Raw genomic sequence first — 22,619 nt, forward strand, 5'->3', positions numbered from 1 at the left:
AATTTTTTCCTCTCATGGCCAGCTAAGGAAAGAATTTATGTAAAGTGTACCCACAAAATTCAGTGCTTTATTACAGCTGTGTAACTGTTTTGTGTTGAGTGTGCTAACCTTGACTCCTTAACCAGACTGTAAGTAGTTGTCGGGTATAACTGAAAGGGATGTAGGCTAGTAGTTAAGAAGGAGGGCTCTGAAGCTTTTCCAATATGATCACCTGTGTGATCTCGAGCAAATTAATCTCCCTGTGTCTCAACTGTAAAATGGAGATGATGACAATAATATCCATCATGTAAGATTATTGCAAAGTCCTTAGAACCATCTATGCCTGGCACATAGTGGACACGCAATAAATATCAGTTATTTTCTTGTATTCCCCAAAGTACCCTTCCAAAAACTCAGATTCAGCCATGTTATTGTGCCTTTCAAAACCTACAGTGGCTACCCCTTGACATTGACATAAAGGTCCTATCAGGCCAATTGAGGCTCCCATGCTCCATCTCCACACTCCCAAGTCCCAATGCATTCCCTCACTGTGCTTCAGCTGCTGCTACAGTATCTTCACCCCCGCCTATTCATCTGAAAACCTCTTCCATGAGTGTTTGGTTACCGGCATTGCTCCCTTACTATAACAGAGACTAAACTGGAAGCATTCTCAGAGCCCAAACAGTGGCTGGTACATAATAAATGCTCCGGAAACATTTACTGAATGACTGAATGACATCACATCTATTATTTTTCAAGATTTAGATCAAATTCCACCAATTCCATGCATGTAGTCTTTCTAGATGCCCTGTATAAGATTAAGCTTTCTTTCTTCCGGCCTCTAACAGTATATTTCTTGGACAGATTTTATTCACTGATACTCATTAATATTATTAAACATTCACTAAGTATTTTTTTTAAATAACAGCTAATGTTAAGCAGTGCTTATGATGGGCCAGGTTCTCGGCATATATCAAACTCACTTAATCCTCACTATCCCACCTATAAAATAGGGGCTCTTTTTATTCCACCTTCTCAAATGAGGAAATTGAGGCACAGAGAAATTAAAGAACTTGTCCAAAGTCACACAGATGGTAAGCGGAGGCCACCGTTCTTCACCCAGTCCTTACCACCGTCTCGCCTACGCCTTGCACCAAAGTCTTGGACTTTGAAGGGATCTCAAAGATGAGAATGCGTTGTATTGGAGGATCACCCACTGTCCTCCGGGGGCTTCAGGACCCAAGCCACATTTCTGACATTCTTAGATTTTGGAGATCTCGAACTCTCCTTTTAGCCAACTCTGTCCACGAACTCCCTCCCCGGCCTGCTAGCAAGTCAAAGGCGCTCGATTCAACGAAGGCTTCGGCAGGTCCGATGAGAAAGGAGTAGTTTACCTCCTCTCCATCTTGGGAAGCAGGACAAAGGAGTGACCCAAACACACCCCTAACAGCCCAGCACTAGGTCCCGCGCCCGCTGCAGACCCAACCCCAGACCCTTGCCCTGCTCTCGCCCAAAGCTCCGGGTCCTGACCCCGCGCTCCAGACTAAATGCTGGCCTGGCCGAGCGGCACGCCTCCCCCGCGCGCTGCTGACTCAACCCAGGGAAGTGAAACGTCTCGGTTTTTTCCGACCTGTTGTAGTCGGACGCCCGCGTCCTGCCCCGCCCACCATCCAAGGCCCCGCCCCGCCTAAAGTTGTCCTGGATTGCGCCCGCGGGAAGCGTCGGCGTGACTCCACGGGGTGCGGCCAGAGGGCTTGGGCAACGCCTTCCCAAAGAGCGGCCCCCGCCTCCGCAGCCCGGAAAATCAAGACCCCGCGCGCGGCGGCTACAGCGGCGACCGGACATGCTCACTGGCGCGGGTCGGGTCCTCAGCCCCGGCAGGAAGCGCCCGCGCTAGGCGGTTCCCCGTGCTGCCAGCTGGAGTCGGGCGGAGCCAGCGCTCCAGCGCAGGGTGGCTCTGCCAGTCCCCGCGCGCCTGGGCGGCCGCACACGTATCCAAGCGTCACGTCCGCGCGCGCCCCCGGGGCTTGCGTCAGCTGCCGCTCCAGGAGCGAGTGGGCCGTGGTTCTGCGCACCGCTAGGCTTCGGGGCTGCGACGCCTCCGGGAGGAGGAGTCTGGGGGCGCGGAGGGGTGCTCGGAGCGCCGGGGACCGCGGAGATCGTCAGCGCGGTTCGGCCCCCCTCCCCCGCCTGCCCGGCGCCGACCGCCTCCGCTGCTCGGTCCCGGGCTGGGCGCGGTGGCGTTGCCCAGGAGCCCGCCGCCCGCGGGGCGCGCACCGCCTTGACCCCGGCGGCCCCGCGGCAGGCAGGCGCCCGCAGTTCCATGGTTGGTTCGGAACGCGATGAGCCGCCCGTCCTCCACCGGCCCCAGCGCTAACAAACCCTGCAGCAAGCAGCCGCCGCCGCAGCCCCAGCACGCTCAGTCCCCGACTGCGCCCCCGGCCGCCGCCACCATCTCGGCTGCGGGCCCCGGCTCGTCCGCGGTGCCCGCCGCGGCGGCGGTGATCTCGGGCTCCGGCGGCGGCGGGGCTGGCCCGGTGTCCCCGCAACACCACGAGCTGACCTCGCTCTTCGAGTGCCCGGTCTGCTTTGACTATGTCCTGCCCCCCATCCTGCAGTGCCAGGCCGGGCACTTGGTGTGTAACCAATGCCGCCAGAAGTTGAGCTGCTGCCCGACGTGCAGGGGCGCCCTGACGCCCAGCATCAGGAACCTGGCTATGGAGAAGGTGGCCTCGGCAGTCCTGTTTCCCTGCAAGGTAAGCCCAGGTGCCAGCCGCGCACCTCCACCCGGCGACCTCCCGGAACTCCTGTGTCCTCCAGCCCACTCTCAGGCGCTGAGAGGCAGGTGGCATCTCTCCTATTAAAAAAAAAAAAAAAAAATGTTTACACCTTGTCGACGCTCCCCCATGCCCACCTGTCCACTTTGAGAGTAGCTCTGGGCTGACAGCTGCCCGATCACTGACCCCAGCCTAATTGGCACGCGATCGTTGTTAGAACACTTCACGCTCTCCCCACCCGGAGCCTGCGTACTCTGCAGACGTGTACTCAGGCAGGGTAGAGCTGGGCCGCCCAAGTAAAACTTGGACCGGGAAGCTGACTATCTTTGGGGGATTGAGGAGGGGGGGGAAGGGCGAACCAAACGCACCCTTTACCAGCGCTGGGCTTGGAAGAATTGCTACTGTATTCCTCCTGCACCCCGCGCCTGCTTTCAGCGCACCCCTGACACGTGGGAGCCCTCGGGAGGGTAGCTAAAAAAAGGGTGCCTACAGCCTGTTTTCCTCCAGCAACAAGAGAACCCTGTAAGCCACGCCTTTCCCTCTCCCAGGCTTCCAAGAACTGGGGAGTTGTGTTTTTTTCACTAAGTGGGGTGAAAGCAAGAGTTGATGGGAATTTAACAGGAAGGGCACGCAGGAGCGGTTGTTACAGTTCTTTAAAGCCCATCACTTTATTTTTTATTTAGTTAAAAAATTATCGATGATCTTGCAAAAAAAAAAAAAGCACATCACTGAGACAAGAAGTCAAGTGGAAGAGCAAGTTGTCGCACCTCCTTTCCCACCAATGTTAGGTTTAGTATGCATCTGCATAGGGTTTTTTCTAACCATATATAAATATGCTCTTCCGCAGCTGAATATAGAATCGTAGATGTCAGTGTCAGAAAGGTTTATATATGCACACATAAGTTTTCTCCAAAAATGGCTTCTGCAACTTGCTGTCGTAAATTCGTTTCATCACATGTATTTTTCTATATCTGCAACCCAGCTCTACCTCCTTGTATTTTAAATGACTGCATAATATTGCATTGTGTGGTCATATTGTAGCATCTGTTTACCTACATCTGTCATTTAAAAATCTTCAGGAGCAGTTTCAGAGGCATACCTCTCTATGTTACCTTATTATAACCTAGAATTTTACCATAAAGTTCACTCTCTGAACTTAGAAATAATGTCAGTAATACTTCTGTGTTTTTTTGTAAAAGTAACTACTTACTGTCTCTTGGGCCATTTAGGCTGTCTTGCATTGCTGCTGCTTACTTTTATAGGGCAAGAGCTTATTTTTAAATTAAAAATAGTCCAGCAGAGAATTGAAGCTTGGGACTCAAGTCAGTAAAATGAGTGATTTAATTTGGTCTGTGCCGCACCGCAAATCAAGTCTAAAATAGCGTATTCAAATAAGGGTTTGAAGCCGTGTCTGGGCTGTGGGTTTTCAGTCAACCTTAATAAATGACTCCGCTTTCAACTACTCCTCATGTAATGCTTCGTAATTCACCCAGCCCAGTAGTAGGTTGTTACAAAATTTAGACAAAATAGTTCCAAAATTTTCTTAGGGTCATGAAGAAGGTGGCAGCCTAGCGATCAAGAGAAGGTTTGGCGATAGGTGACATAAGAGTGGATATTTGAGGTTTGAGGTATTTTGTGGGGCCTGGGTGAGGAGGTGGTGGATGCCCCACAGGGTTTCTGGGGAGCCATCTTCTCAGCCTTTCACTTTCCCCCAAACCTTCAGTGGCTGATAAAAGAAATTATTTTAGATGAATTGCAGGTCACAAATGAGCATTGGATATCAGTCAGCTATCCCTAATTTATTTTTAGAAAGCAGTATCATAAAAGCATTATGTTGCTCCCTAGAGAAAGGGAAAGGGACAGTTACAACATGCTGTCTGAAGTATGAAGTTTCACTTTCAGGATCCAAGATTCTGGTTCCTATTGAAGCATGTGTTCTTTCCTAATGTGAAGTCTCTCTTGAAGAAGAGTTCTCTTGGGAATCAAGGGTATCCAGCGTTTCTGTACATGTCAGTGATTTTTCAAGCTCCCATTCTGTAAGACTGCACTTGGACAAAGCCATCGCTTTGCAAGCTGAAATTAGACAGGGTCAACCATCGCCCTGCAGACCAGGAACCGAGCTTAGAAAGTGACCTGGGGGCTCACTTTTGTGCGCGTGCATATATGTGAGATTTGTAGAGCTGGAGTATGCATGCCTCAACTCTGGGTGATCAGTAATCCAGACTGTCGACAGGGCAGCTCAGCCAGCTAGTTTGGATCAACCAAACTTGGCTGGATACAGAGGCTCAGCAAGCAGCTGCGATAATGTTTGTTGGGGAGGCCGAGAGCAATAGGGAATGGTGAGGTCTGTGGCAAACTTCAGCAAACTAGGTCTGCCTAGCAAGCCCTATGCCTCACACTTGCCCCTGCAAATCATAGGGACTGCCTTGTCACTTGTCCCTACCTGCTCTGAGTCTCTCTCATGGGCTGGCTCATGGGAGAAAACGGACGTTGGGTAAAATACCAGAAGCCAGGTCTCAGGAGTTGCCTAGCACTGCCATTGTTTGCCTGCGAGACCACTTCTGGGGGCCTTGATGTCCTCATCTGTAATGAGGAGATTGGACTGTTCAACTTCTGAGGACCTGTAGCTTCCAGAATTCCATGAAAAGAAGGGAGGCTCTGTGGAATGCTTGTTAGATGCCCTTTGCGTGCCAGCTCCTTTGCATGGGTCATCTTTTATGGGTTTGCTTTCTTTTTCGCAGGTGAGGAAACAAGCGCCTATAGAGAGGTTAAGTGTTAAGTGACTTGTCGAGATCACACAGTGGACCAGCCCATAAACCTGCATTCGGAAGGCACACATCCTTTGTACTACTCACTATGTAGGGATTTGGAATCTGAGCTTGTACTCCAAGGCTCCAAAGCATAACTTGAGGTTGACACCGGTAACAAAATCATCCGACTGGATGAGTTCACCAGATGGACACGTCCCAATGAGACAACATAGATGCTGACTCTAAAATTCATTGGCAGGAATGTGGTAGGGCTTGTGGAGTGAGAAGATCCGGCGGGGTGGCGGGGAGAGGAGGGAGGGAACCGCCGACAGACCTAACATTTGGGGGGATTTCAACCCAGCTCTGAACTGCTTGTGCTTCAGTTGCCCCCAGAATGGGTGCGTTGTCAAATAGCTTCCTTATGTAGGTGTGGGGTCACCTAATTAAAGGCTAGAGTCCTGCCAGCACCTCTGATAGAGGGCACCATATGCGCTATTAGCTCAGGTCTCCTTTTAAAAAAAGGATCTCTATCAGAGCACGGCTGTCTGCCACCTGTGGTATTTTTAGTCCATTGTATGGCCTGTGCCACGCCTGAGAAGTTTAGGCATCCTATCCCCTTATCTCAAACCCGCAGCCACCTCCGGGGAGCGTGGGTGTGGGGGGAGTGAAGGCTGACGCGTCGGCGCCCCCACTCGACAGTGTATTTTAATATTAGCCAAGTATTCCTCTTCGCAGCCGTGGGAAATGTTCAACCATCGAAGCCCACTTGCACTGTGAGACGTTTTCTTTCCACTTCTTCTCTGGCTGCTCTAAAAGTTTCTAGCAGCGTCACCACCAAATAATTACGGAACTGGAAAGCCTCTGTCAGATTAAGTCTTCCCTGCAGTTGGATTGTGACAGTGTTGTTAGTGTCGCTCAAAAAAAAAAAAGGCAAATTAGATAATCCAGCTGAAAGTTAAAAGCTCCTCAGTGTGGACTCATCTAGGGACAAATTGTAAATACCAGCAGGGACAGGTAATGCAAGGGACAGAGGCATCTGACACGTGGCCTCAGGTTCGGGTGACGTCAGGGGCAGTGGGGGTGGTTGGGAGTTGGACCACACATGCCACCTTCAAAGAGGGCAACTTTTGCCTGAGTCTGGCCGGTTGGCAGGGATGGGAATGTGGATGCAGCCATGCCAGACCTTTGGATTTTTTCAAGAAAAGCCAGAAATCTGGATTTTTTGAATGTTACATATCTCAATTTGGGCTTCCCTGGTGGTGCAGTGCTTAAGAATCCGCCTGCCAATGCAGGCGACACGGGTTCGAGCACTGGTCTGGGAAGATCCCACATGCCGCGGAGCAACTAAGCCCGTGTGCCACAACTACAGAACCTGCGTGCTAGAGCCCACGAGCCACCACTGCTGAGCCCGTGTGCCACAACTACTGAAGCCCGCGCGCCTAGAGCCCATGCTCCGCAGCAAGAGAAGCCACCGCGATGAGAAGCCCGCGCACCCCAATGAAGAGTAGCCCCCGCTCGCCACAACTAGAGAAAGCCTGCGCGCAGCAACGAAGACCCAACGCAGCCATAAATAAATAAATTTTTTTTAAAATCTCAATTTTTTTTTCTTTAACATTGGCCAAATTCAAATGTAAAGCCAGTACTTGCAGGCCCAACCAACCATGTCTGCAGACCAAATTCCAGCTGCCAGTGTGCAACCTCTGACCTGGTTCTCTTCTAGAAAGCATCCATTGAGACTGGACGTTCTCATTTAACTCTGAGCATGCATGAACTTTGAAACTCCGATAGGCCCCAACTGTTACAGCTTATTCCCTTTTCATCTTTGTTTTGCCCAGAGAGAATGCTCAACCTTCTGGCCTTTGGGAGACCTGAGCTGTTGTCCCATTGACTAGATGTTTGACTTTGTACAAGGCACCTGAGTGCCTTTAAGAGAAAGAGTTGAACTAAATGATTATACCAAGGATCTTTTTTGGCCCTAAAGTTTGGGAATCTAGCGAGCTGTCCAAGGGAAAAGGGCACTACGCAGGAGACAGGACTGGGTTCTCATCCTGGCTTTCTGTGACCTCAGTCCAGTCACTTCTTCCTTGAACCTTTTTGTTCATCAGTTTAAAAGAACGGAGATAACCCCTAGCTGGTGGGCGCTCTCAGATCAGAAGTGCTGCAGAGGGCTTCTGCTTCACCAAATCAGATGGACGATGGGTGGGATCACAGTGGTTGCTAGGTGATGGGTGATCAGTCACCTAAAATTCTGAGGGTATAAGCTGATTTGCCAAAACAATTTCAAAGATCTCTTCTGAGCCTCAGTAATTCCCCGAAGACAAAATCCTTTACTTTGGAAATCGTCCCTGCCGTCCTCACTCCTGGCTGAAGTTGACCAGGTTGCCTCCTAAAAGCCTGTGCTGGCAGGCACTGGGGTCCATGTGCGTTTCTGGTGAGGCTCAAGATTTTCAAGAACAAAGCTGACAGCTTTTGAATATCAAATCAAGAACAGAAGCCCCAACTAGGAAAGAGAACCAAAGTTTAATGCTGATTCTACGCAGAGTTGGCCAAAGATCTTTCACAGGTCGCCACCGTCTGGAACTAGACTAAATCATTGTTACCTAAAGGTGATCTTTAGTACAAGCAGAGCCAAAAGGTACAGCAGGTCTGACCTATAAAGTCCCCAGCCTAGGAATGGATTAGAGTTGCCCTTTTTTTGTGAAGCCGCATATAAAGTGCTATATACAGATGACTACAGTAAGACCTCAGTGTAAAATGTCTTAAGAGCCAGACTTGTACATCTGATGAAATTTGTGAACTGTGACATTTCTCATTCCCACCCGTAAGGTCCTCCTCACTCCTTGAAAGGGGCGCAGAGTCGGTACACATCTGCCAGAGTGAACACCAGCCTTCAGAGCCATTGTGTGTTGCTGCTGAGTCACACAGAAAGGCTTCCTGAGCAAATGTGGTTTTGGGGGGTTCTTTTTAAATTTTTTTAAAAATTATTTTACTTTTTTTTTAAAAAAATAAATTTATTTATTTATTTTTGGCTGTGTTGGGTCTTCGTTTCTGTGCGAGGGCTTTCTCTAGTTGTGGCGAGCGGGGGCCACTCTTCATCGCGGTGCGCCTCTCACTGTCGCGGCCTCTCTTGTTGCGGAGCACAGGCTCCAGACGCGCAGGCTCAGTAGTTGTGGCTCACGGGCCCAGTTGCTCCGCGGCATGTGGGATCCTCCCAGACCAGGGCTCGAACCCGTGTCCCCTGTACTGGCAGGCAGACTCTCAACCAGTGTGCCACCAGGGAAGCCCGCAAATGTGTTTTTATATTAAACCTGAGTGTACTTTCTGATGCTTGTGAGAGATACAGAAAATTCCCTAGCAGAATTTCATCAACTTTGCCCCACATGTGCATCTTTCTCCATTTGTTTCTTAAAAATTGGGAAGCTGTCATTCTCATTTCCAGTTGGGTAAAGGCTTTATTGTAATGAATTATACACTGTACAGTGTCTGTGAGTAAAAGGTTATCCCCTTCCCAGTTTTCAGCCACAGACACTGTCGAGATGGATGGAAGGTAACCTGTGTTAAATGTGTGGACCTGAGCCCTGTTTTATAACTTTCAATCAATAAAGGTAGTGTCTTTGGCTCACTCCTTCTTCCCCAGGCTACCTCTTACTCTGATTGGTTTTTTGGGGTTTTTTTTTTTTTTTGCGGTACGCGGGCCTCTCACTGCTGTGGCCTCTCCCATTGCGGAGCACAGGCTCCGGACGCGCAGGCTCAGCGGCCATGGCTCACGGGCCCAGCCGCTCCACGGCATGTGGGATCTTCCCGGACCGGGGCACGAACCCGTGTCCCCTGCATCGGCAGGCGGACTCTCAACCACTGCGCCACCAGGCATTATTTTTAATAAAATAATGCGCCACCAGGCGTTATTTTTAATGTAGAACATATGGGAGATTTCAATTTGATATTATTTTCCGTAATCCCCACCACCTAGAATAGCCACTGCACCATTTTTGCACAGGTCCTTGCAAACTTACTGCTACATCAAAATATACAAACAAACAACGAAAAACAAGTCAGATGGGAAATCCACATACTATTTCATAACCTGTTTTCATCTAACACGTTGTGACTGCTTTTCCACACTGATAAATATTCCTTAAGATCCTGTTTAATGGCTGCATAGTATTGCAGCTCCATAACTCTGGAATGTTATGGAATGGAATGTTGATTATGAATGTATCAGTTATTTAATCCAACTCCAGTTTGTGGTCATTTAAATCATTCTGTTTTCTTACTGTGTTTAAAAAAGAAAGAAAAGTACTGCTATAACTGAATCCCTGTGCATAAGAAAATGATTATTTCCTAATGATACATTCCTAGATGTTGAATGATAGGGCCAAAGGGTAGGTGCAGAAATCAGAAGCTATTGCTCATACAGCCACATTGCCTTCTCACGTAGAATCATTTACAATCAAGTGCCCACTTCTCTCCAGCGTCACCAGCAATGGGTGTTATCCTTTTGCTTTTCTTAATGCTGCTGCCTGCTTTTTCTCCCTCATGTAACATCAGGCAAGAGTTGGCCCCTCCTGATGACCCACTAACTTTTCATCAGACCCACCCCTGCCTTGGAATCCCCTGCAGCCCCAAGCCCTCTCTTCCTACAAACCATCTGCCTAGCCAGCCATCGCCCCACCCCTCCCACCCCATCCTTCTGAAACTCTGAGTCTAACTCTGGAGATAGATGTGCCAACAGAGCCCTTCTGAAGTAGTAGGAGCAGAGGAATCTGGAGGCCTCCCTCAGTGGTGGTGTTGGAGCTGCATTAAAAAGGATGAGCAGGACTTCCCTGCTGGCGCAGTGGTTAAGAATCCGCCTGCCGGGCTTCCCTGGTGGCGCAGTGGTTGAGAGTCTGCCTGCCGATGCAGGGGACACGGGTTTGTGCCCCGGTCCGGGAAGATCCCACATGCCGCGGAGCGGCTGGGCCCGTGAGCCATGGCCGCTGAGCCTGGGCGTCCGGAGCCTGTGCTCCGCAACGGGAGAGGCCACAACAGTGAGAGGCCCACGTGCCGCAAAAAAAGAATCCGCCTGCCAATGCAGGGGACATGGGTTCGAGCCCTGGTCCGGGAAGATCCCACATGCCGGGGAGCAACTAAGCCTGTGCGCCACAACTACTGAGCCTGCGCTCTAGAGCCCGTGAGCCGCAACTACTGAGCCCATGTGCCACAACTACTGAAGCCCGTACACCTAGAGCCAGTGCTGTGCAACAAGAGAAGCCACCGCAATGAGAAGCCTGAGTACCGCAACGAAGAGTAGCCCCCGCTTACTGCAACTAGAGAAAGCCCGCGCGCAGCAATGAAGACCCAACGCAGCCAAAAATAAATAAAAATGTTTTTTAAAATTAAAAAGCATGAGCAGCAGCATGCCCACAGAGAAGGAAGGGATGGAAGATCCTGATGGGGCTGTGTGGAAGGCCAGTGCTTGTAGAAAATGTTGTTTACCTGGTCCGAGCTGGGTGCATTACCTCACGTTATCCTCCTAATTACTTTGTGAAGGAAGTAGGACACGGTTAGCATCCCCCCAAGAGATCTGCCCAAAGTTTGTTAGTTTGGGGAGCAGAAACTCCAGAATGTGCCTTATAATTACACATAACCTCCTGCCCTTTCTGCTACCAACTCCACCAGCTGAGGAACAGGGATTCCAGCCTCATGTAGTGGCTTTTGGAGGGATGGCAGTAGTGGTACCAGAAGGGGCCTTTTATTTAACTGGGCATACAGGATGCCCAGTTACATTTGAGTTTCAAATAAATAATTTTTTGATATCAGTATAACCTAAACATTGTCTGTAACGTACTGAGCTGCGTGTATCTTCATTTGCTACATCTGGCAACCCTACCGCTTCAGCCTTCTTGTGAATTCAGTTGCATTCACTGAGAAAAACGTCCAGAGGGATCCTAGCGCCGTTGGAAGGGTGGGCAGGGCAGTGAACGTGATCATGCAGGTGGGAGCTTGGCGGGAAGGGTGTATTGAGAAAGTCTGGACAAGGCCCATAACGCCTCTCACTCCAGCTCCTACTTTACGATGCTTTTGTTTGCTTGAACAGAGACTCTGAAGGGACCTTACGAAACTGGTTCTCCAAGCCATTGTGGGGTTGCCTGCTAGCTCGAGCTACGGTCAGATGAGAGGTATATTTGGTCAAAAGTCAACTTTTGTTTAACATTTCCAAGATTGAAAAGAACCCCCTGCCAGCCCAAGGAGTCTTTGTAAGGCCAGACGCACACACACCCCTCCCCAAGAGTAGGATGTTCTCAGATGACTGCAATAATAAGATGCCACTCTTCCACCAAGTCCCCTTCAGTAAGAAAACTCTGCCCCATGAGGCTCGTCGACTTTTTCTTAGGCAAAAAGGAGGAATTTTTGAGCCTAAGATGTGAATTAGCATTGCCTTCTCCGGAAGAAAGTTTTATAAAGTTAAATGTCAGTATTTTCTTAGCCTCACCACTGTTTGACAGCTCAAGTACTGAGTGGCACTGTCTTCTCTGTGAAACTGTTACTGCACTATGGGTAGATAATTATGTCTTTGCACTACCTCATAGCAGAGGTGAGGAATATACCATTTGAGTTAAGTGAAAATCCACTGAAGTTCTTAGAGGAAGGATGCTAGACAGACAGATGCAGGGTGAGTATGATTATTATAATAAAGAAGAGATGTCACTTTCTCCTGTTGCCCACGTCTGAAATTCTCCACTGGTAATAACAGCTAAGGGCTGAGTAGTAGGTAGCTTTATGGACCCACTCAGAGGTGACTTGGTAGGTAGGTAGGCTCAATCCAAGGTTACACAGGACACTGGGTACTTGAGTTCTAATCACACCCACTCTACCAGTGGTTGTAAACACATTTTAAGCAAGAGGGACATATAGCCATCAAAACGACGAAAGCATCATGTTTTCCCATCTATGTAAGGTTTCAGAAAAGCTATGAACACCCCCTCCCCCCCCCACAAATAGTTTATGTAAATAAGGTGATAATGTGATATGCAGTAGATATTCTTATCTAATCTATAGTCCATATTCAGATTTCAGTGGTTGCCCCAGCAATGCCCTTTGTAGCAATTTTGGTTTCCCAGTCCAGGGTCAGACATTGCATTTGGCTGTCAGTGTGCATTCTGTGATGATGACAGCTTATTTAGATGGAAAGAAAGTGCACTTTGCTTTTGCTTACGCTTACTCCGAGACAAGGTCGTTTCTTGGATTTAATGCAAAAGTTTATAAGCATCAGCAGCACAACATATATTGTACTTTGTTTCTCTTGAGCCATTCTCGTTTGAGGCGCTGGCAGACACTCTGCGAATACATTTCACTGTTTCCTAGGAGGTAAGCAGGGGAGGCGAGGCGGTTACCTCACAGTCCCCAGGAGGGACCTGCTTCTGTGCACGGCGCCTCCAGTGTCATAGACTGTTGATTGTGGGAGTCCAGCAAGTCGTTCTTGAATCGCGTGGACTCAGATTTGATTAAGTAGGTGAAAAGACTTATTCTAAACCAGCCACAGGATCCATGACCTTAACTAGCATGCAAGCTAAGAATTCTGTTTATATACCCATTCCGTAAACAAATACAATATGCCTGCGTTTCTTAGGTAAATAACAGGTGTCTAGTGTTTGACTACGTTTCTGACACACCTCGTCGTGTGTATTTGAGTGTCAAGGTGTCTCTATGCCAAAAAGGGAAAAAAACCTTGTCTAAATTCCAGCCTAAGTAAAACAACCTTCAAACCCCACGTCCAGAAAACAATTGGCACTATTTACTGCTCTCTGCAAAGACATCAGAATGAGGCACCGGGTCACATGTTGCCCTTTTCACGGCAGAACGTGTTTGCACAAGACTTTTGAGCCATCGCAACGTGCAGAGTTTCTAAAAGAGAAGTCAGAAATGTTATTTCAACATCGCTTTGTTTCTCACTCTGCAGGGCCATCTCCCCCATGCCACACACATTCTTCTTTAGCTTTGAGCTCCTGTGTGTGTCCGTGTCTCCCCTAACCTCCCGTTAAAGAGGTTCACTTAAAGCACATCCCACTCAGCCCCGGAAGAGACGAGTAGATACTTGCCGGTGGAGAAATCTCATTTATAACCATGGATGTGTCCCAGGCTGCAGACAGCCCTCTGCGAAGCAGCCCAGGTGCTTTATCTCAGGAACAAGAGTGTGCAGTGAAGAAGCCGGCGTCTCAAGGAAAGCGGGCATCCTTTGAACCCTCCCCTTGGGTGGGCAGGCCCCAGCCAGACTGAGAGAAGGGAAGCCTCAGGACTTTCTTGCCAGAGGCCAGGGAAGGCTGGGAGGGCCTAATTACTGGTTACTTGTTTGTGAGGTACCGCCACCTCATTCCTTAGGGTGGGCTGCTATCAGGGCTGTTTTATCTCCTTGCCACCCAAGGAAGAAGTTCGTATTCGAACCTGCTTCCAGAAGCAGTGTATCTGTGGACGCTGGGTGTTGTGTGTGTGTTCCGTGGAGGGTACGGGGCATCAAGGCAGATGGAAATTGTCTCTTTTTCTCAAGAGTGGTTCTTAGACTGTCTGACTCCTAAGCTGTCGTGTGCCGAAAAAGAGCAGCAGAGGACCCGGAAACAGAGCTCTGACCCTGGTGTGGCCATCAGTGACGACATGGCCAGGATGAGTCAGTCAGTCTGTGAAACGGGTGGAACCAGTGCCCCAGGCTCCCTCCACGCTGCACAGGCCGTCAAGGTCTAGTCGTGCGTCAGGGCTGGCGTTCCTGAGCTGCCCTGGGTAGCGCCCGCTGGCTGGGCCGGTGACCAGCCCGACCGCTTCCTGGTGTGGCCCCTCCTCGCGGCTGCGAGTGTGGCAGCCCCGCCAGGCTCTGTCACTCATTGGAGATCAGTGGCTCTCCACTGGGGTGATTTTGCCGCCCAGGAGACATTTGGCCAGGCCTGGTGACATTTCTGGTTGTCAGAACGTGGTGGGTGGGGGTAGAGGGGTAGAGGCCAGGGATGCTGCTAAACGGCCTCCAATGCACAGCCCCCCAAACCCAGACTCATCTGCTCTTTGTCAATAGTGCTGTAGAGAAACCCGGAAAACAAACTAAACTGTCAGTGATGTCCCTGACGGAGCCTGGGCCCTCCTCCTCACTTAGGTTTTATCCCCACTGTTTGCTCCACCAACCCTCTGCTAAAACTGGATGGACCTGCACCATCCACAGTCTGCTTCATCCACAGTGAGGCTTCCCATCCGCCCTCTTCTTCCACCTCTCCCCACTTTGAAATCACCTATCACCGCCCCCCACCCCATCTTCCTTTGCATAGTTACCCGTTCTTCTGATGTATTTGAGCTGTTTATTGTTGCATGATGTGGCCCCTCTGACAGCAAACACCACAGGGGGCGGGATCTGCGCCACAGAGGTTGGCAGCCCTTAGAAATCCTTGGAGCTTGTCGAGAAAACAAAAGCCCAGGGACCAGTGCAGTTTGGGTTTGCTCCTCAGTGGCACCTAGACCATTTTATAGACAGTCTCGGGGAATTCACAGACCCTGAAGCCTGCCCTCTGATCCCTGGAGGAGTGCCCCTAATGTAGGTGACAAGAACGTCATTCGAGAACAATGGCGAGACTGTCACAAGTATGAAGTGTGGCACGAGAGCGCACGTGTATGTGTGCGTGTGAGTGCACACACGTTGAAAGTTTAGATCTTTCCTTTTGAGAGATCACCTCTAATCTAGTCGTCCTAACAGTGGTGCCAATGGTCACGAAGACACACCCTCGCCCGTGATGGAAAAGAGAAGGAATAGATCGGCATTAACGTTCAGCTTGTTTACGAAAAGCAGAGTAAGCACATTAACGCTTTAAAATTATATTTATTTAAGTTAATAGAGGCCGCAGCAAGATCTTTTCTCATAAGGTCACTGTCCACACAGATGCTAAGTAACGCCTGGTCTATTCGTGTAATCTGGGGAGGTCCCCTGTTCTCTGTATTTGGGTCGAAGGAAGAGTGTGTGACTTGTAAGGCAAACCAATAATTCAGAATATAAATATTCCTACTTGAGTTACGCAAGAAAAAGTTCTAAAATGATTGCTAGGTGATAAATATTTGTTGTACGTTTGACTTCGTGAACCTGGAGTGGTTTGGGGCTTTGGGCTGGGGAAGAGGGGCAGGTGGTACTTTTCTGTACACTCTGTGCCAGAGTTCATCTCATTCCTGGAATTATTCCTAGGCAGCTGTGGTAAACAGCCAATGCTGAAAGGTCTTCAGAACCAAGTATTGAGGGCTTGTTTCAGCCAGGGAATCTGCCAGGCTCTGGGCCAATTCTTGCTATTTTTATTGTGTGGATGTGTGTTTTTAAACACCTGGCAGAAGCGCCTCACCCATCACTCACAGAAAACCATCAGAAGGCTCTGTGTTCCGAGCCTCACCCTAGATTTAAAACACAGTTAATAGAGGTGTGTCTTTTAGGGCCTTACACTATTAGGAACACAAACTATAAATATATATGGATAAATAAATTTGTTTCTCCTGATTAAGTTTCTTATACCTGTGCTTTTAAAATTAGTCTGTGGTTTTTTGTTTTGTTTTGTTTTTTGCGGTACGCGGGCCTCTCACTGCTGTGGCCTCTCGCGTTGCGGAGCACAGGCTCCGGACGCGCAGGCTCAGCGGCCATGGCTCACGCGCCCAGCCGCTCTGCGGCATGTGGGATCTTCCCGGACCGGGGCACGAACCCGCGTCCCCTGCATCGGCAGGCGGACTCTCAACCACTGCGCCACCAGGGAAGCCCTAGTCTGTGGTTTTAAAAGATGAATACACAATTCCTACGGGCAAAGTAAGTAACTGGTCAACTACTTCTGCCAATTTCTACTGAAGACCGTTATAATTCACTTTAGGCACAGAGGAGGAAGGAGCTGCGTCTCTCTCTTTAAGCCACCCTCTTCTTCCATATTAGGGGAGACTCATCTCCCTAAGGGTGGTAGCTGCCTTCTCTGCTCTGTATCCACTCAGTGACTACAGCTTAGGGTCTTGTAAAGGAGAAGATGCTCAGTGTCTGCTTATTGCTAGTGATGAATTCAGCTGTAAAGATGAGAATGTGACCTATTTAAAGTTTATAAGGGGTTTATTCCCTAAAGCAGGGTAGGGAGAAGCAAAAACAGCTGTGGGGTTTCGTTTTGTTTTTTGAGCATTGGACATAGCATCTTGGAAACATGACACGGGGGACTTCCCTGGCCGTCCAGTGGCTAGGACTTGGCCCTTTCACTGCTGTGGTCCTGGGTTCAGTCCCTGGTTGGGGAACTAAGATCCTGCAAGCCGCCTGGCACGGCCAAAAAAAAAAAGAAGAAAAATCACGTGGCTCTTCACTTATTTGGTGTCTTCATGTCTCAACAGGGGGCAGGGGAATCCAAGTGGGGGAACCCAGATGGCATACCTGCCACCCTGGGCTCGAGGGGGATGGAGCTAACTTCTGGTTTCCCCTGAAAAGTTCATTCAGGTTTCGTCATCCTCGGCAAAACAACAGCATAGTACTCTGGGCAAGTGTCTGCTTGTGAGCTGATTCTCCATCTGGTATCTGGGAATTAACGTGGTCATTCTTATGAAGGTTGGGTATAGAAATCTAATTCCTTTTGGCGTGGTCTTGTCTCATGATGGATGTGATTTATCCATCAGGAATGTCATCCTGAGTGCAGGGAGAAAAAGGTTTTGTTCCCACCCTATTAAGGCAGCGTTGGAGGGAGAGACTGTCAGAAAACTCATCTAGGACGAGCGGCCACTCCAGGACCCAATTTAGTTCCCCTTCTTACCGGGCCTGTCACGAGGACCTGACCCACCGGGTCATGAAGAGATGTGCAGTGCACATGGACTTGAGGAAGGGGTCTGGGGAAAGTCCAGCGGGCTCTCTTCTGCCCTGGGCTGGTCACTCCAGCAGCAAGAGCAGGGAACCACAGGGCAGCCTTCCCACAGGCTGCCTGCTGGTCACAATTTGAGCCAGGAAGAAGTGGACAGGGACAATGGAGGGGAATTATACTCTCTGCAGAATTGTCTGTAGGGGAAAACTAGTCTGGATATAACATATATTCCTTATCCTACCCCTAAGCAATTCTAAATTCTTTTTAAAAATTCTTTAAATTCACAGAAAATAAGGAAAAGGCCAGATTTTCTAGGGCTGGCTTCACAATTTCGTTTGAGACATTTATAGTAAGAGCACTTGAGTTCTCATGTTTTTAAGTGTTGGAACAGGGGCAGGAGTGCAGTTCATTCCTGGTTCGGGATGTGCCCCTGATTTTACGCACAGCAGTACTGAGGATGAATAGGCACTGAGACTCTGAAGTCTTCGAGGTTTAACTCCCCTCGAGCAAAAGTAGTTGAAATAAGAATGCAGTTTAAGTCTTGGAAACCTGAGCGGGTGAAGGCTCTTAGAGGTTTGCCCCCATAGAGGTTGAGGAGGCCCGAGGTCTCACTCTGACTCTTTCTGCCCCCGCAGTACGCCACCACGGGCTGTTCCCTGACCCTACACCACACGGAGAAGCCGGAGCACGAAGACATCTGTGAATACCGTCCCTACTCTTGCCCTTGTCCCGGTGCTTCCTGCAAGTGGCAGGGGTCCCTGGAAGCCGTGATGTCCCATCTCATGCACGCCCACAAGAGCATCACCACCCTTCAGGGAGAAGACATCGTCTTCCTGGCCACAGACATTAACCTGCCGGGGGCTGTGGACTGGGTGATGATGCAGTCGTGTTTCGGCCATCACTTCATGCTGGTGCTGGAGAAACAAGAGAAGTACGAGGGCCACCAGCAGTTCTTCGCCATCGTTCTGCTCATCGGCACCCGCAAGCAGGCTGAGAACTTCGCCTACAGACTGGAGTTGAACGGGAACCGGAGGAGACTGACCTGGGAGGCCACGCCCCGGTCCATCCACGACGGCGTGTCCTCGGCCATCATGAACAGCGACTGCCTGGTGTTCGACACAGCCATAGCACATCTTTTCGCAGATAACGGGAACCTTGGAATCAATGTGACTATTTCTACGTGTTGTCCGTGATGTACTGAAATGATTTGGGTATAGTGCTTTATGGTTAATAAAGGTTTTTATAGATGTTTTATTCACTGTGTCTTCACAAGTCAAGACCCACAGTTACCCCGTGTTCTGTGTGAACGGCAGCTTCCCATCTGGCATTGGCTCAACAAAGTTCATTAAACTGGGATGGAGGAGGTTGGCCTGTTAGTCATTTGGAGGCCGCTCTGTGACCTAAAACCAACTTTATTATTCAATTTTATTTACTTCCCGAACAGCACCTGACAGGTCGTTCGGGCTGTATGTTAGGAATCGGAGGCTCTTTCCTGCCTGCCTCCCCGCATTGGTCCCTGCAGGTTGACAAAAGCACAGTGACTGTCAGCAGATTCCTTAAGTTTACTCTTGTGTTTAAGGGGGTGTGAATTGTTTCAATGCAATTTAAACAGTGTTTCTCAAACCAGATGGCTAACCAATGTGCGTAGAGTCACCTGGAGGGCTCACCTGAAACGTGCAGTCTGGGGAGCCTGCGAATTTAACAATCTCATCAGGGGATTCTTTCCAGCAGTAAAGTTTGAGAATTAATGGGTTAAATTGTGGGAAAGGGTCCCAATTTTAAAGGTGCTTTAAGATTGCCCTCTGCTGATACCGCTTGTCTTTCTACTATTTCATCCACACACCCCCCACCCCAAAATTAAAACTAGAACTACAGACCCCCATGAACACAGTCCTGAGAGCTGGTCACTGTCTCGTGTTCGGGGTGGATTGCCTAGGAAAGCAAGTCAGATGGCTTTTGATGGCTCTCACGTCGTTTTTGCTCATCACGAGTCCAGAAGACCTGTTTACACGTGGCTTCCTTCAGTGGCCCTCCTTGACTTAGATGGTGGGAAAGACTAGACGAGTAGAGTTGGAAACGCTTTATAACCAGTGTCATCTGCTTGCTGTTTAAAGGAATGTGTTGGGTTCGTTTGTTTGTTTTTGCCACGTTCACTTTAGTTTTTTAATAAATATTTTTCAAAAATGAACATCCTGCTTCATCTTCTGAGTGGAATAATGCATATTTATCGGGTACCTGCTAGGTGCAGGTGCCCTGAAGCTTCACCCCTGCCCTGGGCTTGGAGCTCTCACTGTTTCCACGTGAAGAAACCGTCATTCGTCCAAGATCATGGCGCGGATTGGTGGTACCACTGGGGTCCAAACTCACTTCTCTGAACCACAGAGTGTCATTGGTGCGGCAGGTCTCCTCCTTGGAGCGGTTCTTTCTGCCTGACAGTGCCAGAGCTTGTGGAAGGAGAGTATTCCTCCTGCTTTACAGGATCAGAAGGAAGAGGCTTGGCTAGAGCTGACGTCCAGAGTACTGGGTTCGAAGCCAGGGTGACCCAGTCCCTACGTCCCAACCCTAAACCCTCAGAGGAATTCACAATATTAGCCCTGAATGCCTGGTGAGGATTGACTGCTTACCTTGGCGGCCCGATGGCATTAGAGAAGCACCAGGTGGGAAGGATGGCTTTAGAGTTGTTTTGTTTTTTAGATGAGACTGAGTTTTTAGCCAGGAAAAGAGTTTTGGCAGTTAAGGAATTGCTAAAGCAACTTATCTCCAAGGCTATTCTTCATATAAAGGTGAAAAACAGTGCCATGAATAAAAGAACGTGCTTATCACATGTTTAGTAAATGAATGAAAACCACAATCCTTGTCACCAAGAAAGTCACATTTCAAGCCAGTACATAGAGGGATGCCTGGAGGTGAAACTAGAATCCAGGAGCAGGTGGACTTTGACCCTCGGGGGGCAGAGCTGGTCCAGAGATGGCAGTCTAGGGCACGTATGACACCCAGGCAGTGTGTTTTGTACATGAACTAGCCTAGCTTGTCATCATCCTGTGGTGTCCATAGCTCACCCTTCTTGTTATATGTGATGGAGGAAATCAGGACCAATTGGTCAATGAGGTACCAAAGGGTAAAACTACAATCAAAGACTGTAATGGAGCAGACAGTGGAATCAGACTACTCCAAAAGCATAAAATGTTAGATTATCAGCCTCAAGAGGTAAAGGGATGGGCCAGCAGTCATACAGCGCATTAGTGGCAGCGCAGATTCTAGAATTCAGACTTCCTGACTCCCCATTCAAACATGTTTCTAGAACTTAACAAATGAAAATACAGTTGTAGGCAACAAAACGGAACTTTCACTTTCCATAGTTTTCTAGCTCTCTTTAATCTGTCACTGGAAATCTGTAAACTTAACTTTTACTCTCTGACTTTTTTTTTAAACGTAAGCATTTTCTGCCAGAAAACAGACAAAAATCCCCAGGTTATTCCCTGTATTAAGTGGAAGTGAAAACAGCAAAAAAGATTATGTAAATTAAAATCTCTTTTTTTGTAGTTCCAATTGCAAAATGCAATTTAAAACACAGAGATAGGCATTTGTCAAAACTCATCACATGGTACACTTATGTACCATATAAAAAAAAATGTCTTTCTCTTTTCCGTCTTAGTTCTATATACTAATTTGATAGAAATCTGGCTGATTAAGATGGTAGATTCAGCCGGTATCTTACATGCCTAAGCCATTCTAAAGGAAAAAAAGATTCTCAAAATACCTTGAAGGAAATGTTAATAGTTATTAATTCTGGGTTGCAGGAACCCGGTGTATGTTATATTAGTATTTACATTATTCTCTATTTTTTTAAATTGTTTTAAGCTAACCAACCTTGAGATCAGGGCTTCCCAACTTTTCCGCAAGGCGGAACTGGCCTTGGTTTCCCTAGATCCTTAGGATTTAGAGGATTAAGAGGATGGAGTCCTCACAGCAAACCGTCCAGTGCAAATGATGGGAAACTTCAGAGAAGAGGCCATGGAGGCATCAACCATGGTGGAATGCACGTGAGTAGAATCTGAAACTCCACTCTCAGATTCAAACAAATGGCTGAGTATCTCTGTCTTAGCAGCAGAATCCTGCAACTCCCATACAAAACCATCCCCAAGAAGGTCTCCTTGTCCCTAACTTCAGGCTCTTGGGGCTGGCCAGATAGCCAGCTGTGTGACCTTAGGTCCATGAGTTGACCTCTCTGGTCCCGAATGTCCTGACCTGCACCATTTGAAGTTCTATTTTCTAAATGTTTTTACTCTAATACTAATTTCGTGAGACAACTGAGCTATTTAAATTTAAGGTGTGTAAGTCATTCCAGCGGGCCCTGAACAAGGTGGTTCAGGGATAATTGTGACCCAGCGTGTGTCATTCAGAGTTAGTACGTGAGTCACACTCCAGCTGCCTCTCAATTCCCATGGTTTAGAGCCGGGGATGGTGCCTGGGCATTGAAATCAATTTTGCTTTGTAGTTCTGGCTTGAGGGGACTGCGGCCTTGACCTTTCCTGACTCATGCATCCTGTGCTTGAAGTATGATTATAATTTCACTGATCTGTGCTGGCCCAGAGGAAAGGGAGTCAAGAGTTCTTAAAGAATAGGAAATCTCGTACTCAGTATTAATTTGTCTTGGAGTCCCCAAATGACAGGGCAAGAAAGAACATTAGACCCTGTTGATACGAACACCTGCTACCACTACCACTATTTTAGAGAATGAATGGATGGATGGATGGATGGATGGAGACATACAGAGGGGAAACCACTAGCCTAAAAACCACACAACTAGTTAGAATTTCCTGTGGTGATGACATGGTGTCTTCTGTATTGAATAAAAGGGGGAAAATTATAAAACTATTCAAACTACAAGCTGACATTTTATGATAATTAAGACAAATGAAGGGAATTCGCCCCCAGTCTTGATTCCACCAAGTTCTCCCCACTCCATTGCCACCACCATCTGGGCTTGGACTACTGTCAGAGCTCCTAACTGCCTGTCCTCCCTCTTGCCCTGCTTCAACCCAGTCTACACATAGGAAATCACAAGGCTTTTTTTAAGTGAAAACTGACGGCGCTACAAGCTCTTCGGTATTTTCTTTCAGGAAGCCTTGTTCTTTCCTTTCATAGCACTTTCCACAATGGCAACTGTACATTTTATTTGTTCAACATCTGCCCGCACCCCGTCGACAAACTCCAGGGTGAAAGAGATTGTGAGGTTTGTGTTTGTCCTTGTATCCCTGGCACCTGGGCAACCAATTAATACTGATTGAATAAATTACTACTAACGA

General features: G+C 48.5%; 1 protein-coding gene across 1 annotated transcript; it reads left to right on the forward strand.

Annotated features, from left to right (window-relative positions):
* The first annotated feature begins 1,774 nt into the window (after positions 1 to 1,774).
* SIAH2 (siah E3 ubiquitin protein ligase 2) lies at positions 1,775 to 19,192 on the forward strand. Its single transcript, XM_030873234.3, has 2 exons — positions 1,775 to 2,735; positions 17,946 to 19,192. Exons 1-2 carry the CDS (start codon positions 2,322 to 2,324, stop codon positions 18,501 to 18,503), a joined length of 972 nt encoding a protein of 323 aa, XP_030729094.1. The 5' UTR covers positions 1,775 to 2,321; the 3' UTR covers positions 18,504 to 19,192.
* The last annotated feature ends 3,427 nt before the right edge of the window (positions 19,193 to 22,619 follow it).

This window comes from Globicephala melas, chromosome 4 (assembly GCF_963455315.2).
Source record: "Globicephala melas chromosome 4, mGloMel1.2, whole genome shotgun sequence".
NCBI lineage: Eukaryota > Metazoa > Chordata > Mammalia > Artiodactyla > Delphinidae > Globicephala > Globicephala melas.

Bases quoted from the DNA above. Each gene is read 5' to 3' on its own strand.
- SIAH2 (XM_030873234.3), top strand. From the start codon at position 2,322: ATGAGCCGCCCGTCCTCCACCGGCCCCAGCGCTAACAAACCCTGCAGC. The intron at 2,736-17,945 runs GTAAGCCCAGGT...CTGCCCCCGCAG, and splicing joins CAGTCCTGTTTCCCTGCAAG to TACGCCACCACGGGCTGTTC.